General features: G+C 42.6%; 1 protein-coding gene across 2 annotated transcripts in view; it reads right to left on the bottom strand.

The window, feature by feature from the left end:
- AGAP1 (ArfGAP with GTPase domain, ankyrin repeat and PH domain 1) overlaps positions 1-15,799 on the bottom strand; it is a gene marked incomplete at both ends in the record, with an annotated part of 281,406 nt that overhangs the window by 140,827 nt on the left and 124,780 nt on the right. For both annotated transcript variants that reach the window (XM_079538941.1, XM_079538940.1), the window contains 2 exons: positions 9,354-9,446; positions 14,149-14,304. In XM_079538941.1, coding sequence (XP_079395067.1) covers positions 9,354-9,446; positions 14,149-14,304 — 249 coding nt within the window. The remainder of the gene's footprint in view (positions 1-9,353; positions 9,447-14,148; positions 14,305-15,799) is intronic.

The raw sequence follows: 15,799 nt of genomic DNA on the forward strand, positions 1-15,799 counted from the left end.
ATCAGGCAGTCTCACTTGGTAACTGTCATAAGCGCTCCACTTAATCTTGTTATGTCACTTCTTCCTCCTAATTCCTCACTCGTGCCCTCAGAGGAAGAGCTGCAGCCACCCAAGTTAGCACAGACACATACAGGCTCACCTCCAATAGAGAGCAGCTCCTCGAAACAAAGACATTTGTGTCAACCAGCTTCCATGAAAGAAGAACCAACACACAACGAGCACGGCTTTGAAAGCAAATCTCGGTCCTGAAGGATTTGCAGCAATTTTCTTTATCCCCATTATCACTCAATGAGAGATCACTAGTACGAAGGCATCAGCAGATCTCGTGTACTAAAAATAACGTAAGGTCAATTATTTCCACCCACCATTTATAAAATGATGCACTCAATAAGCCACTGGGTCATTCCACAGTTTCAGTAAGTTGCTTTTTTTTCATTCTTCTTCTTTTTTTAATTCTCAAGGAGAGCTACAGATGGCTCAAATAAAGAAGAATGCCTCTTGTAAGCATTTCTGTGATATGGAGATAAACTATTAAAGCAGCCTCTATGTACAACAAGCTCAGTCAAGGCTTCTGGCTAAGGGCCAGCTCTTAGCCTAAGGGCAACAGTGAAGATACCTTAGTGACCTCCTTCCTGCCAATCTCTGCATGTCACATTGAGATGCCACCTTGATATATGACACCATTTCAGCACTGGAAAATTCTAATAAATTTTTTAAAGTCGTATTATGGCTTTTTTTATTGATGTTCTCTTTTATACCTATATTGCTTTCGATCATTCCCTCCTCCTCTCCTCCAAAGCACTCTGACACCTCTCCACCGTGTTCTGCTCTTGCTTCCAACGCACACAGGTTTTGAACACAATGCACACAGGTTTGGAATACAATGCTTGGTTTTCCTTTTGCAGGCACGCAGCCCCACTTCTTCCTTAAGTTCTTTGTTACTTTTCTTCTTACCCTTGCCTTACTTTTGCTCACTTCTTGAAGTTTGGTCATCTAAGCTGAATGTTACCTTTGAAATTGTGTCCACTGCCACAAGTGACAGTGATAAACATTCAAACGTAATTCTTTATTAAGTACACTGAGTAATCATGTTTATAATGTAATGCACCATAAAGACAGATTTGTAAGCTGGGAAAAGTTATGAGTAAGTCAGTGCCTCTCTACCACAGCTTGATTCTGTTAGGAAAATCCAAGAGGCTCCCACTGACAGTTGTAGCTTCTTAGGGTGAGAGGCAGTTAAAACATTGATAGGAAGATAATTTCTCTAAAAACTGTATTACTAATGTCTCATTTATAGATCCTCAGAGGTATGAAAGCCATATGCACATCACTATAGAATTCAATTTTCGGAAAATAATATTACTGTAAGGCTTCCATAACTCTCGAACATCACCTCAACCCCTACCAGACATTAATTGGAAACTGATAAAATAAGGACTAACTATACGTGCTGCTCACTTTGTCTATGCATGCTTGAGACTGCCAGTACAATTTCGCAGGGAGTAAGAGCTGTATCAAGAGCAATTCATAGGATGGGAGACAGAAAACTTGCATTTTAGGGCCTCTTAAATACCAGGTGGACATCAATTAAAAGAAACACTGAAGAAATTCAGTCCTCATAACAGAAACACCCAAATCCCAGCTTTCTTCTGCAACCTTTGGACAACTCATGAAGGGAAAACGGTAGAACCCAGACAGGGGGAAGAAGTAGGTGCCTCAGTGGGACTGGGTGGTGGGAGGAGAGAAACTGTCCCAGTCTGAGGGGTGCTGGGGTTCCTACCTGTGCATGCCTCCTTTGGCTAAAACCCAATGGGGCAAAACTCCCCTGGACTGACACAGGTAGGAACCTTAACTTCAGGCAGGGAGGGTTTAACGCTCGGAGCTTTGAGGGTTGTGTTGGGTTTTCAGCAGAGCAGTGCACCGAGCTGGACTGCACAGATTCACTGAGGATACCTACAAAATAGCAGGCGTTGGGCTTTACGGGTGACAAATCCATTGCAACTGAGGTAATTGAAGAAAATTGAAGAAAAAGTAATCATTAATGACAGGATCTTCATTCTAAAAGAAATCCAGGAACCTTTACGTGCTATTTCATTTCACATAGTCAGCACAACTGCTTTTCTTGGGACGGTGTCTGGAAACCACCACCAGCACAACGAAACAGCTTTCACAATCAAATGAAATGCTGTTCCAAGCAGGTGAATGCAAAGCTGGAGCTCTTCTTCTGACGTAAGGGCACATTTGATCTAATTGGAAAAAATATTTCAAGTGCACTGGGAATAGTCACTGTTAACTGAATGCAACAATGAAAAAGGAAAAAAGAGCATGCAGACCCGAGGGAATTACCAAATCAATTAACAACTAATTCAGGAACTAATTTCTGTATTGCCTCTTAGCACAAAACTGTATCTTTAATTTCTCCTGCAATAAGCATCACCATGATAGTCCTAACACACTCTGACGCTTTAAATGAGTTTACAAGTATCTCTTTTTGATTGGCTATATAACATTATTTCTTCACAGTTCAATGCAACCATAGCCAAGTGTTCTGAAATATTTAATTATACTGGTCGCTACCAGTTAACAATTTACAGAACCACAGTGAGCACAAAACATTTTATAACTAGTAATCAACTAATTAAAAACACGGCAAAAATGTGTATGTTCTGATTATAAACAATTGCAGAGGAATTACACAGAAGATTTCAGCACTAAGAGTTATTTGGCTAACACCCATACTCTTGTGTTTGTACAAGCATATCTGGATCCTGATTACTGTGATTAGACAGAAGCGTGACAGGGTAAATTACACCTCACGGTAGACATAAATAAATGAAAGTCTGCCATTTGCCAGTGCCTTGTCAGTCGTGTCATTTCTAAATTTTGGAAAGCCACCCTCTGGAGTCACCAATCCTGGATGGCAAAGAGCTCTTTAAAGCCTCCGGGAACCTGGTAAGTCCTCTGGGGCAGAGAACAGAGCAGCAGCACATGGCAGTGCCCTGGGGCTCTGTGTGGAGGAGCCACGAGCTCAGGCTGCAGGTCAGGTTACCGAGGACACGTGTGCCATTTAAAGCATCCTGGAGAAGTACAGGTCCTCCAGACATCTGCTGTTGGCTTTCTTTTGAAATGCATTACTCCAGAACAGAGTTTGATGCTGCATGCAGATGGAAGAGCAATAGGGTGAGCTGCGGAGCTCAGCACCAGCCCAGGCCTGCTTACATGCAAGCTGCTGCAGGGGGGCGCACCCTGCTCTCACTATACCAGCTTCCTTCACCCTGTCAAGTCAGATGAATTCAGCAGGAGGAGACACTAAGAAGGTTGCTTATTTGTACTCTCTTTTGGTCGACTCAAAGTAAACATTTACAAAACCTGCTGCAAAAAGCATTTGTTGTTCATGTCGATGGTGGCTCTCAGGTCTGACACTTGCCTGCAGCACTGCGGAGCTCTTCGGCTAGTGAGAAGGATTAAGCAAATCAGTTTGACTGACTGGATGTGGCACACCGTCACTTCTCAAGTCCTATTTCAAAGTCACTACCAGACTTGCCAAAATAAAGGACTCTGAAGCGCTGTTATTCTGCAGAAAACCATGCATGCTTGACTCTACACAGAAACATCCCATCTAGAGCTAAAGCTTAAAGGAAAATGAGGTTAGGAAGGGGAAAAATAGTAATCGAGAGGAGACAGCAGGACTGAGAGTGCTGAAGAGAGGAAAGGAAGGGAGCTGAGGGGCACAGAGCAGCAGACAGGCAGGAGATCAGAACAATTACACTAGGCAAAAATGCCATCCTCAACGGAATGACAATCATAAGGAATAAAGGCGTTTGTCCCACCTACCTGAGCTAAAAGCTTACAAACCGATAACTGGGGATTCAGTGAGAAGTAACACAGAAGGAAACGCAGACTAAACACTGCCTAAGCCTGAACGTGCTTAAGGGTGACAAGAAGCTGCCCCCTCCTACCTCTGCACCACTCACTCACCACAGGACGTGTGCTTGGTGGGCTGCAGGAGGCAAGCTGCTGGAGTTTACCAGCAAAGTTTCTCTCCAGACACCTATGAAGCACTGCCTGGTTGCCCCACGACTCTTTCTGTGGAGTAGTACACAGATTATCTAGGAGAGTTCACTAGCAAACACCTGAATTAAACACAAATTCTGTACCATGGCTTTTCTAAGAACATCTTAGAAACAACACGGATTTTTTTTCCTGGTTAGGAAATGTTTGGAACGTTGCTTCAGAGACACTCAAAGACAAGGACACACGTGAAAGCACTGAAAATTGACAATACAATGGCTAGGCTTCAAACGAAAGCTGAAACTCTTGGGAGTGCACAACTTGACTTAAAAGTCACTTGAAAGAATTGCTGATAAAGGATTGCAAAACACAACACCTCAAATACTGCAGACGTTATGGGACCGGTGACATTTTTCATACAAACTCTGACATTTGTTGAAAGCATTTTAACATTATTTTTCCCAAGTTTACCGTGACCTTTTATAAAATAGGAAGTTCTGTTTTTCTCCGTGCTCATCTTAAGGACAAAAGTGCCACTCAGGCATCAAAAGCTCTTCTTCCTAAAAGCAAAACTCCCACCCAGTTTGCTGGTAGAACCCCACCAATATCTCAGCCCTAAAAATGTTTACCATTTTTATTTCGGAGTAAAAAAGACAAAATGCTTAATTTCATTCAAGGATTATTTTAATGTATTTAAATGTGCCACGCTAGTGGGCAAAGAAGGTCATCTGAAATATCACCTAAAAGTAAAGACTGAATAAGATATTCAGCTTTCTCCATTAACACAGCCATTTGCAAACAGAGAAGTGAATGGATTCTGAAGTTCACCTTTGCAAGTCATGGATGGCAAATTTTTCGCTATGCCATCAGCTAATATGAAACATGAGAACATTTCTGCTCAAGCCAGGGTTTCATGTTTGCTGTCCCTAAACGATGCACTCGGGAGCTGCGCTGGAATCCGGGGGCACAAGAAGCACAGCACTGCTCACTGTGAGCAAGGTTTGGGTCACCTGTCAAAATGCAAACCCCTTTGGTGGGATGGCTTTTGGTAAAAGAGCAGTCGAGGTGACATAGTTCAGCTATACAATAACATGGGCACCTGTGATAAGTGCAAATGCCAAAGATGAGAATCTGGAAGCAGAAAGTCGAGGCAAGCTCCTGCGTATTTATTTACGCTCCAGTCTGGGAGGGAGGGGGGAGAGGAGGGAGGAAAAAAAAAAAAAAAAGAAAAAGCACACAGCTGCCATCCCAAAAACAGACCTCCCATCTGCCACCCACGATTTGCATGTCACCTTCTCCAGGCTCATTTGTACTTCATTAACTGCCATTGACTTAACAAGATTTATGCAAATGACACCATAGGAGCTCGCTAACTCCCACTGCAATCAAGTGATTATGTATGTACAATTCTCCACAGCAATGAAAAATTAATACATGACAAGCCCACTCACCGCTGAGCTGAGCTTCTTGCTTTTATTTCTCTTGTTGTCATTTTTTTTTTATTATTATTATTTGAATATGCTCTACTGCAAGACTGCAGAAAACAAAGTAATCTTCCCAAAACGCTGCAAAAACCCAAACATGCTGGAAAGTATGTCACTCTGACACAGAGCCTAACACACACCTCAGAGCATTCAACTCAGGCTATCAAGATACCAGCCTTCATTTTCAGCCTATGTGGTTTTGAGCAGAGGACATTTCATATCGAGGAAACCATTCAGCCTAATCTTCTCCCTAACACAAAAGGTGTTAAACGCAACCTCAGCGTTCTTGTTGGAAAGTTATGGCACAGCCCAAGTCCTCTGAGGAAGCTGGGAGCAGGGACTGGATGGCACATTGATGCTGCCACGTAAGCAAAACCCAGCCTCTCACTTTTGAGCAGTTTTCTTCTATTTCTCCCTTACACTGAACCTCCTAAATGTAATTCACCTTAGAGTAGCTTTGCAAAAAGCTACCACTCACATTTTGACAACACGCCAACTTTTTGTTGCTTACATTTTGGGCTTCTGCTGAAAAACTGTAGGGTTCTTCAAAACAGTTTTAAATGGCTTAGCTGAATAAAACCATGTTTAGCAGCATAGGGAAATTATAGCACTCAGAAAAAAAAAAAAAAAAAAGAAGAAAAAATAAGAAAATCATCTCCTTTCAACTCCATTGCTTCAAATTAAAGTCAGTAAGGAGCGAGGTGTTCCCTTGCAAGGAAGCAAACTCCTTTTATAACTGTGCCTACTTCCTCCAGGCCCTCAGGAACTCAGGGGTCCATAAGGGGAAAGAAGGAGCAGGTTCAGCTCTGCTTCTTCGGACTGGAAGAAGCACAGAAGCACACCTGCCCAATACCAGTTCTTCCCCTCCACTTCTGCATACCCCTCGAGCTCAGATGAGTTTTCTTTCTGTCTTTCTTTCTTTTTGAAAAGAGAACATCTCCAATCTCCAATTAACTTTCCTTCAAGTTGGGAGACATTGCTTCTGATTTCTGGGACACCCTGGGTAGATAAGAGGAACCTACAGTGAGGCAGCACAAAATCTATCACATAACTAAGCCTCTGAGTCCACCATCTCAACGTTAAGACTTCTCTATTAGCTGTTCTTGAATAACCCTTTTTTCAAGTACCAAGGAACACGGAACGCTCTCTGAATTTCAACCCGAACCTTCCCATGGCTTTTTAAAAAATAATTATTTAAATGTGCTAACAAGCTCAATCAACAGAAGAGAGGCAGCAAGCTGCAAGAGCAAGCTCAGATTTACTCCCTACAACCAGAGGCACATCGCCACAGCTCATAAGTATTACTGCCATGCACAAACCCAAAGCACCTCCAAAGGGAAAAACAAAGTACTGACAGTGGGATTAAAAAGGTCTGGTCATTGACTCCCTTGGAAGATGAGGGTATGTGCACGAAGCTGGCAAAGGCACCTTGCTCAAGAGCAGCTTCAAGAAGTCGTGGGACGTTTAATGTAACTGGAGGTGACTGGTAATTGCAGGCTGGGATGGTGCAGCAATGTGACTTTTGGGCTAATGGGAGGAAAGACTGGAAAACACGGGGACAAAGATTAAAAAGACTCTTTTAAGAATATAATAAGAAAGCTTTTCCACAGCAACTCTGTGAATACTACAATCTGCATTCAGCTTCCTGAAAGGAGATTTCTCTTTCTATTCACTGACCATTTGTCACTGAAACATCCTGATGGAAGGGGTTTCTCATTGAAAGCAGCACAGTAGCATGACATATTACTGAAGTTTTTAGGTCTGAATGTTCCTTTTCACATCCCTCTGTCTTATTCACAGTTAATGCATTAAATGCAACAGAGATCATCTTTTCTAGCAGGAATTTCTACTTCCTCAGAGAGAGCTCCAAGTGTCTCACACCTGTAGAACGCACCAATAACAGTCAGATCAGCAATGTAACTTAGCACCACCTCTAAGTAAGAGCTATCTGAACAGTGGACAGGAGAAAGCTTCCCCAGTGCCTCATTTCAGAGCCTTGTCTGATGGTGAAAGATTTACACTAACTCAGAACAGTACAATTTGTAATCAAAAGCCACTTCAAACTAATACGTGTATTTCAACTGCCATTGAACTCTGTCAGTACACAAACACATTTCCATTTCCTCTGGAAGTTCTATGTTTCTAATTAAAAAAAAAGTTTTGTTTTTCCCCCTGCTCCATCTTCTTTTACTTCACAAATAAAGCAGGGGTGGGAGGATGAAATTTTCAATACAGAAATTCCAAGTGATTGTAGAGGATGCCTTAATTGTGCTGCAGCGTGATCCCACTTAAAATCTTATCTCACCTGTCCTAAACATGTATTTTTACACAAATTAATTTCATGCAGTGCCATTTAGAAGAGTATGCACCCATCAAATAAACACTGGGAGAGGCATGTTTCCCAATGCATTTTTTATTCTCAGCTGCACTCACAGTCTGTTTTGTTTAATTAGCATTACCTGAAAGAATCCGGTCGGTTTAACCCATCTCATAGCACACAAAAGCTGGAGAAAAAAAACGTAGCTTGTTTCAGGTGCCTGCAATCTCCTCCTCTGAACACTGAGCCAAACACGGAGCTTATCTGGTGTCACACTGCTGTGTTTGATTAAAATTTGTCTCCTAAAGATTCACAGACACGACTAGGCTTCTGCGGCCCGATGGCCCCAACAAGTCTAACTGCTTTGAGAAAGGAAATCACTACAAGCGTGAGTACAAAGCCATCTCCCCTCTTCCTCACCCCAGCATAAAACAATACACAAAGAACCTCCACAACAGCAGCACCAAACAGGAGATGGTGGACTCCTCCACAAGCTGAGCCGGGAGCCAGGTAAGGTTCGGAAGCACATGGGAAGAGGGAAGGGAGAATCTGAAAAGCAGCAAAGCAACCAAAAGAAACTGGAAAAGAACTGCATGGGAAGAAAATAAGCTGCTTCACTTGGCACTGGTGCTGCCTGCAGCATGGTAGCTCGCATGAAAGCAAATACTTGCAAACACTACTGCAGAAACCGTTTGTAAAGCACCCCATGCAAATGCTTAGCGCAGTGTTCTTAACTGCATGAATTCAGCGTAATTTAATTTGGAAAAGTAAATGATCTCATTTACCCAAACACTTTGCATTAGATTCCAGTATTGCTTTTGCCTTTCAAAGTGCGTTCTGAGCTACAATTCAGCATTCAGTTTCCGGGCTAATGAAAGTGCATCTAGGCTAGTAAAACAGACCAAAACAAATCCGTGAATTCAAGTCCTGTTGTGTAATGAGGAAGTTTAATTAAGGCCACACATTACAGCTGTAAATGTTCTCTTATATAATAAGGTCTAAATGAAACTGAACCTAATCAAAGTTACAATTCCTTCATTAGCAAATTACAAACAAGAGTGCACAGCTGACACACCGGCTATGATTATCACAACTAATTGCCTTGTTGTTACAAACCAGCCTGAAACTGTGTTCAGATGTCCGTCTGCGATAGCAAATTAGGGCCACATCAGGCTATTCCTGCCATCACAAGGGGCTCTTGTGCAGCACGCTGATTTTCCCCCGTCAAATGGGCAGTGCACAGCCCAATCAAAGCCGGCTCTACAAAGGCAGCCTTTGAAGCCAGCGCAGCCGAGAAACGCGCTCCATATGCAGGCCGGCAGACTGCACTTCATTAGGCCTGTTGTCACATTTTCCCTCTTCTTATTCTAATGATCCTATTTTAATACACATAGGAACCTCTCCTAATTGATGTCAAGTGAGTGACTTCCACATTCATCACTGGAGCACATCAAACAAGCCTTGGAGCGCGGGCCGGCCTCGCGGCGCTGCAGACCCGAAGTGCATCTCTGAGCACGGCAAGCAGAAAGCTGGTTGCATACCTGCTTAATTGGGATCGCACGGCCGCTCCCGATGCTGTCCGTTCTGCTCTCCAGGACCTTCTTCTCTTTGTCTGGGTCGCTCCCTTTCCGAGACTGCAGAGCAAAAACAAAGTTGGTGTTAGTTATTATTGTTTGTTTTTTTTTTTTTATAAAGAAGTATTTTGACATATAAACATACTCAAAGCAAGAGGGGGAAAACCTACAAAAGTACACGACAGTCCCTACATTTGAATGAATTTGAATACCTAATTACCGTTTCCAATTTGCAGCCCTCCACTTGTTTGAAATGGGATTTGGGTTTCAAAGAGTTCCAGCCTCGCTGCCTGAACAGCCAGCAGATCACATTGCTGAAGTTTATAGCGCTACTTGAAGAAGGCTGCAGCTTCTTGTTGAGAAAATCTGACATATATACATAAATATGTACCCATATGGGTAATATAACTAATATCTGTAGGTTTTTAGAAAGATCATCAACCATGACACTGCCTCTGATTGCATTCATTTAACTTTGATCTTTGATCTTTGAAATTTACAGTTCTTCTTCCCCTACTTTTCCACACTGAGAAAGTTGGAATTTCAAGAATAGGTACCTGCTGAGGTTGAAAAACACTCTCGTGAACAGAGGGAAGAAACATCAACAAGAGAAAAATTAAATCAACGTTTAAAACTTGACCTGGCTTTCTCTGAGGAGAACTGCCCTATGGAGTGAGCTCACAGAGCTCCCTTCGTGACTAGAGGAGTTTTAAGAAGTCATTCAGATCCTGGTCGATTACTGTGAAAGAACACACAAGTATATTCATTTTGACAGATTTATTTTATTTTAAAAAAGAAAGAGAAAGAAAAGGAAGAGCTGAAAGTCATCCTCCTTAATAACTGATCTGACAAGTGACAACTTCACTCCATTACTTTTCAATAGGAACATTACTCACACAATATTGGAAATGGGAAAACATTTTCATGCGCTTTTCAAATCACAGATGATGTATGAAACGAGTGCATTTGCGGTGTCCAGTGCCACAACGGAAAGCCAATGAGAACCAGAGCAGTACAAGACACCGAGTTTGATTTTTGGCATAAAGGCATGACTGAAAGGCAGTGACATCGGGACTTAATACCCATTTTCCATATTCCCCCATTCAGCAGGCAGAGGGATGGAAGGAAGAAAATGCCCCAAGCGTTGCTTTAGGGGACGAGGGGAAGGAGGCAAGGGGAGGGAAAAAGCCCACGGAGGAAGACTTCAAGTAACAGCATCCTAAGCAGCACATTTACCCAGCGGGGAGGCTGTGCTTTTCCCGGCTCTGCCGGGAGCAGGCTCCTATCACTAGTTACTATGGTTAGGGGCAATGGAATGACATGGCAGGGAATTAAACAAAGAATAAATGAAAGAAAGCAAAACAAGTGGGAGGGATGAAATCCAATGTTCAAGATCACTATTGTTCCTCTTCCTTCAAGACAGATTTCTGAATCTGAAAGTGCCACTTCCCAATAATAAAACACAAAACAATGCTTCAATGGCGCAAAGCGGCCCTAAGTGACATTTTAAAGGAACTCAATGAAGGTAGCCAAATCCTTGGGAGGGAAGTTGTCAACTTGAATGTTTCTTTTTGTCTTGTTTTAAAAGAAAGGATCCCGTCTCTGAAAAGCAATCTAAATACTATGCACTCATTTATTTATTTTTAAATCATCACATCTTCTCTTGCAGAAAAGTGACTGCAGCAGAAACGAACGCTGCACATAGCAGGGAAATGCTACAAAGCAAAACGTTGCCAAATGCTTCAAGCATAGAAATCTAGGAAGGGATGTTAGTCAAATCCCTTCTGGCTACTGGTAATAAGAGTACACGCAGTTTTCAAAGGGAGAATTCTATCAGGCTCCACTGTTTATACCATGTAGCCAAATAGAGAGGTACCCCAGACTTTCATGCTTTTGTATTTATAATGCATCCATTTCATTTTAGATCATATAAATTAAAAAAACAGACACCAAACCACACTGGATCAACATTTGCTAGGACTTTCTCTGACGTCACGTTAATGCTTCCAGCAATCCTATTTAAAACTTTACAGCAAACCAGAGAAGGTCCCAAAAAATCAAAATACAAAACAAAAACAAAACCTGCCTGAATGCCATTTGACCTATTTTCCCTTTGCACCAGAAGTCATATGCAGCCTTACGTCAACACTAAACCTTTCCCAAATCAGAGCCTAGAAACGAGATTGCTTTCAACCCAGGAAAAAACAGCAGCTGAGCTCGGGCACAACCAGAATCCTGCACCCACAGCCCAAGAAGTACCAGTACTGGTCTCTAATACACTGAACTAGAGGTTTATTTAACTTTTTAAAAGGTCATGACTGCAAATCTGCAATCACGTAAGACAGGTAATACTGACATGTGAACGGAGCTGCCTCTCACTGTACCTGAAGCTCATTCAGCCCACAAGAAATCCAACAAGAAGTAACAACCAGTGCTTTGCTGAAGTGTAAATCCTCACCTGTGCTGCACAGTAGTTTAATCACCCCTAGTTGTACTGTGCAAAAACAAAAGACATTTACCCTTCTGCTTTATTTTGAAGCCGAAGTAGGTAGCCTCCTATTGCAGAAAACATTAATATCCACCCAAGTCGTAACGATCACATACCACCATAATGTGCTTCAGCAAGCACATGTTTAAAATGGTTAACATGGTTAAAATGCTCGGTCCTATTCCAAATCAAAAGCTGTAAGAGGTTTTTAAAAAAAAAATCACATCTTCTTTCTGCTTAACCCAATTTTCTTCCAGTGCTACAAGAACTTAATGGAAGAAACTAAACGTATTACCTACGGGATGTAACAAGGGTCAGTTTGCAATTAGACAAATGCAAGCGGTACTAATCGTATGCAAGTAACAGTCCAGGAAAGAAGCACAGCAAACTAAACACAGCTAACTGACACAGCTTCACGTTTTGCTCTTAGCAGACAGGCCATCTATTTCTTTATAGACATCTCACCTATTTGTTCAGTCTGGTAATTCCAGATTACAGCTTGGCTGACATGGCATGAGAGCAGCGTTAGGAGCAGGGTCAGCAAACTCCAGGACAGGGATTACACTGTGTTCAATATGGTCACAACATAAAAGACAAAACTAATTCTGAAAGGACATTATTTTTTTTTCCCCACAGCACTTGATTCTTCCCCAGGTTATCTGGCATTAAGACAACTATCAACATCCTCTTGTGCGAGGCAAGACGGTTCTCCCTGTGCTGTTAGTTACTGCAAACCTGTCTGTTCAATCTGTTGGTAACACGCAGCTGATTTCATATTCCTCTCAGAGCTCTTCCTCGACTGCAGACGCGTATGTTTCTCTTCATTCGCTTTCTCAAATTTACACCTACTCCAATATAAATCACCCACAGTTTTCCAAATGTCAACAGCATCTGAACAGCCCTCTCAGCGCCTGATGCACACTCGAGGCAGGAAATGGTCGGCACACGCTCCCACCGAGCTCTGGTGGTCTCGGCTCGGCTCCCAGATTTATGGCTGCGCTCTCGGTTTCCAGGATGACACTGACATCTAGTGGAGTTAATAACTCACGAGTGCTCCTCAGCACAAGCCCTGCGAGCAGCAGGGAGATGCACACGCGCTTGCTATAAAACCTCGGTGTCAAAACATGGCAAGTTCTCATCAGACACTCAACTTGCATTTTTCAAACTACCTCAACGAAAATTCATCATTTGCATTCCTTTCTAGGAGGCTGAAGATCTAAATCAAAATACCACTGGCAAGATGGGCACATCAAATATGACCTGTGAGACTGTGCTGCCACTCAGCACTCCAAAACCAGGACAAAACTTTTGACTTGCTGAGGGCTGAGGAATCAGACCTTGTTTAGAAGTTTCCAGCATTTCCCATAGTGCTTCCCTGGATAGGAGCGAGCAGCCGACCAGCGCTGGGAAGTGAGCAGGACATCAGCTTTGGAATACAAAATACAAACTTTTGATGAGAACAGGGAGAACGTGGCTTGCCAAATGCAACTCCTGCATAGCTGCAGTCACCAAAGAGCTTGCACAAGAGTGTTTGTTAGAAAGCACGGTTAGAAGTGTCAAAAAACTGATTATAAAACCACAATTACACACAATCCCAAAGCTTACAGCGAGACTGCTAAAATAAGGGAACCATCACTCAAAGCTTCATTCTTGTTTCCCAGAGCACTTGTGCATAGCAAAGGTTCAATCACTATGGACCAGTTGAAGTGTTTTGGTTGGTGTTTTTTTTTTTTTTGTCTCTCAATGAAGCAAAACCCAGATATTCTAGGAAGGAAGAAAGTAAGAAGTCATTTTCATCTCCATCATACCTTTTAACTCTGGGAAAGCAGTAATCAAAGGGCTCACAGGGCAACTGCTTTCCAGTACCCCACAGAATTCCCATGGCCAACAGCTCTCTACAAACACTGGATACCTTACAAAGAAGCCCCGAGCCAGCAGAATTATTCAGAACAAGGACAGGGTTTAGGAGCAGAGGCTCAGCTTTGTCTTCGGTCACTGAAGGTGGGAACCTAAGGAACCTGGGCAGATCTTATAATCAAAGTCACACTAAGGCTCCAGAATTCATCCGCTGGATTTCCCAGCGTGGTGACTTCACTGCTTTACATCCTCAAAGAGAACAGCCCTACTGTCATTCTAAAGTGCTTTTGTTTTCAAGATCCACCTCACCACTCCTGTCTGGATTAGACCAGCTCAAGTCAAGCGGGTTGAAGCTCAGGCCATGGTCACAGAGCACGACTAGAAACACAGCAACAGTCTCTTCCTTGGCTCACTCACCGTGAAGAGGTTGGATCGGCGCTTGGACTGTTTACGGACAGGAGTTGGTGTGTTGGCAGTGGGAGGAACATCAATCCGTAGCTCCTTCTGGCTGGTGCTTGGAGTTGATGGGACAGAGGAGGAATAATCACTTAAACTCCCTCCTCCATTACTGGTCTGCAAGGATTAAAGTCAGTTTTAAACAGCGGTAACACTGCTTTCAAGAAATTGCAATCCTCAGCTGCATCTTATTTAGTCCTGGCACCTGAGAATAGCAGCCTAAGCTCAGAAACACAGCAGGCCTGCCCCTACTGCCACTTTTCCATGCATTTCCACGGCAAGGCTTTAAATATTTTTTCCGTGCCTTCATTTATTTATTTTTTCTAAACCCGAATATTTCAGGCACATTGGCATTCTACACAATATACCCCTAGATGGATATAAACAATTTCATTTGTTGTATTAGCGTAAGAGCAAGCAAAACACTGGGGAAAGGCTGTACGTTTTACTTTTCTACTTCAATTCTGCCTCCAAACCTAGAAAAAATATCTAGAGCAACAGAACTGCATAGCTGGACTTAATCCTAGTCTGGAATCATCAGCCCGCTGAGAGCTAATCAAGGAAATGAAAAAACAATCCACCAAGGCTGTAAAATGGCTCCTGTAGCAATAGGTAGCTCTTAAGACATTTGCTGAAGCCATGAAAACCATTGGCACAGGGATACAGAGCTTAAAAGACATTCCAATTTAATCAAAGCAGCCCAAACGTAAAGTTACATCATAGACTCCTAAGAAATTCAGTCACTCAGTGAGTCCACAGAGCTATTAATGAACTGATGCCACAAGTGACTAATAGCAGAAAGGCAAGGAAAACAGACTGGAAAAGTACCAAAATGTGATTAATGTTTTGATTTTTTTATTAGACATAACAAACGAGTATTAAAAACATCATTAAGAAGGATGCAGAGATAATTTACAGGTTTGTTTTTTTTGTCTGTGAGGTACACGTGCATCCTCTGAGGACATGCATGCTATGTATGGTGAGTGGGGACTGAGGCAAGGCAAAGATGGACAATTCCAGAGGCTTTTGGAGAAAAGCTCAATGGAAGAGAAGCAGAAGTACTGGACAACAACTCCAAGGTAACTTATGGGAGGGGAAATGATCTGCAATGCTCATCAGAAGGTGAAAAGATATCTTTGAAGCTATTGAGTTTCCTATAAGAAGCAAGGAGAGAAGGTAAAATAGGGTACTTATGGGATGCCTAAGCAGGATTTTCCCACAGCACTTCACATGAGGCAATTCATTTTAATTGCTTAAGCTAGGAATTCACCAGGTTGCTTCAGAGGTAAAGAAGGCAGTCCAGTGTTTGCTGTTCAGCACTGCCCTTTGCTAGTGACACAGGGAGCTGCCGTAACCTGCTTGGAAGGCACAGCAATACAAGCACTTCCGTAACACAACCCTCAGAGGTCAGAGCAAGGATCAGGATCTCAAGTGGAAGGGAAAACCCCTGAAGGAGAACCAAGCAGGAGACAATTCTTTGCATCATCCACTGAACATTTCTTTCAGAAATTTCAAGTTTTTCTTCGGTGTTTAATTCCTTTCTTTTCTTTCAAAATTCAAGAAGAGAAAGGTTAAAACAAAGAGGCATGAGTCCAAAGCTCCTGCTTGCACT

The sequence above is a fragment of the Tetrao urogallus genome, assembly GCF_951394365.1.
Source record: "Tetrao urogallus genome assembly, chromosome: 8".
Taxonomy (NCBI): domain Eukaryota; kingdom Metazoa; phylum Chordata; class Aves; order Galliformes; family Phasianidae; genus Tetrao; species Tetrao urogallus.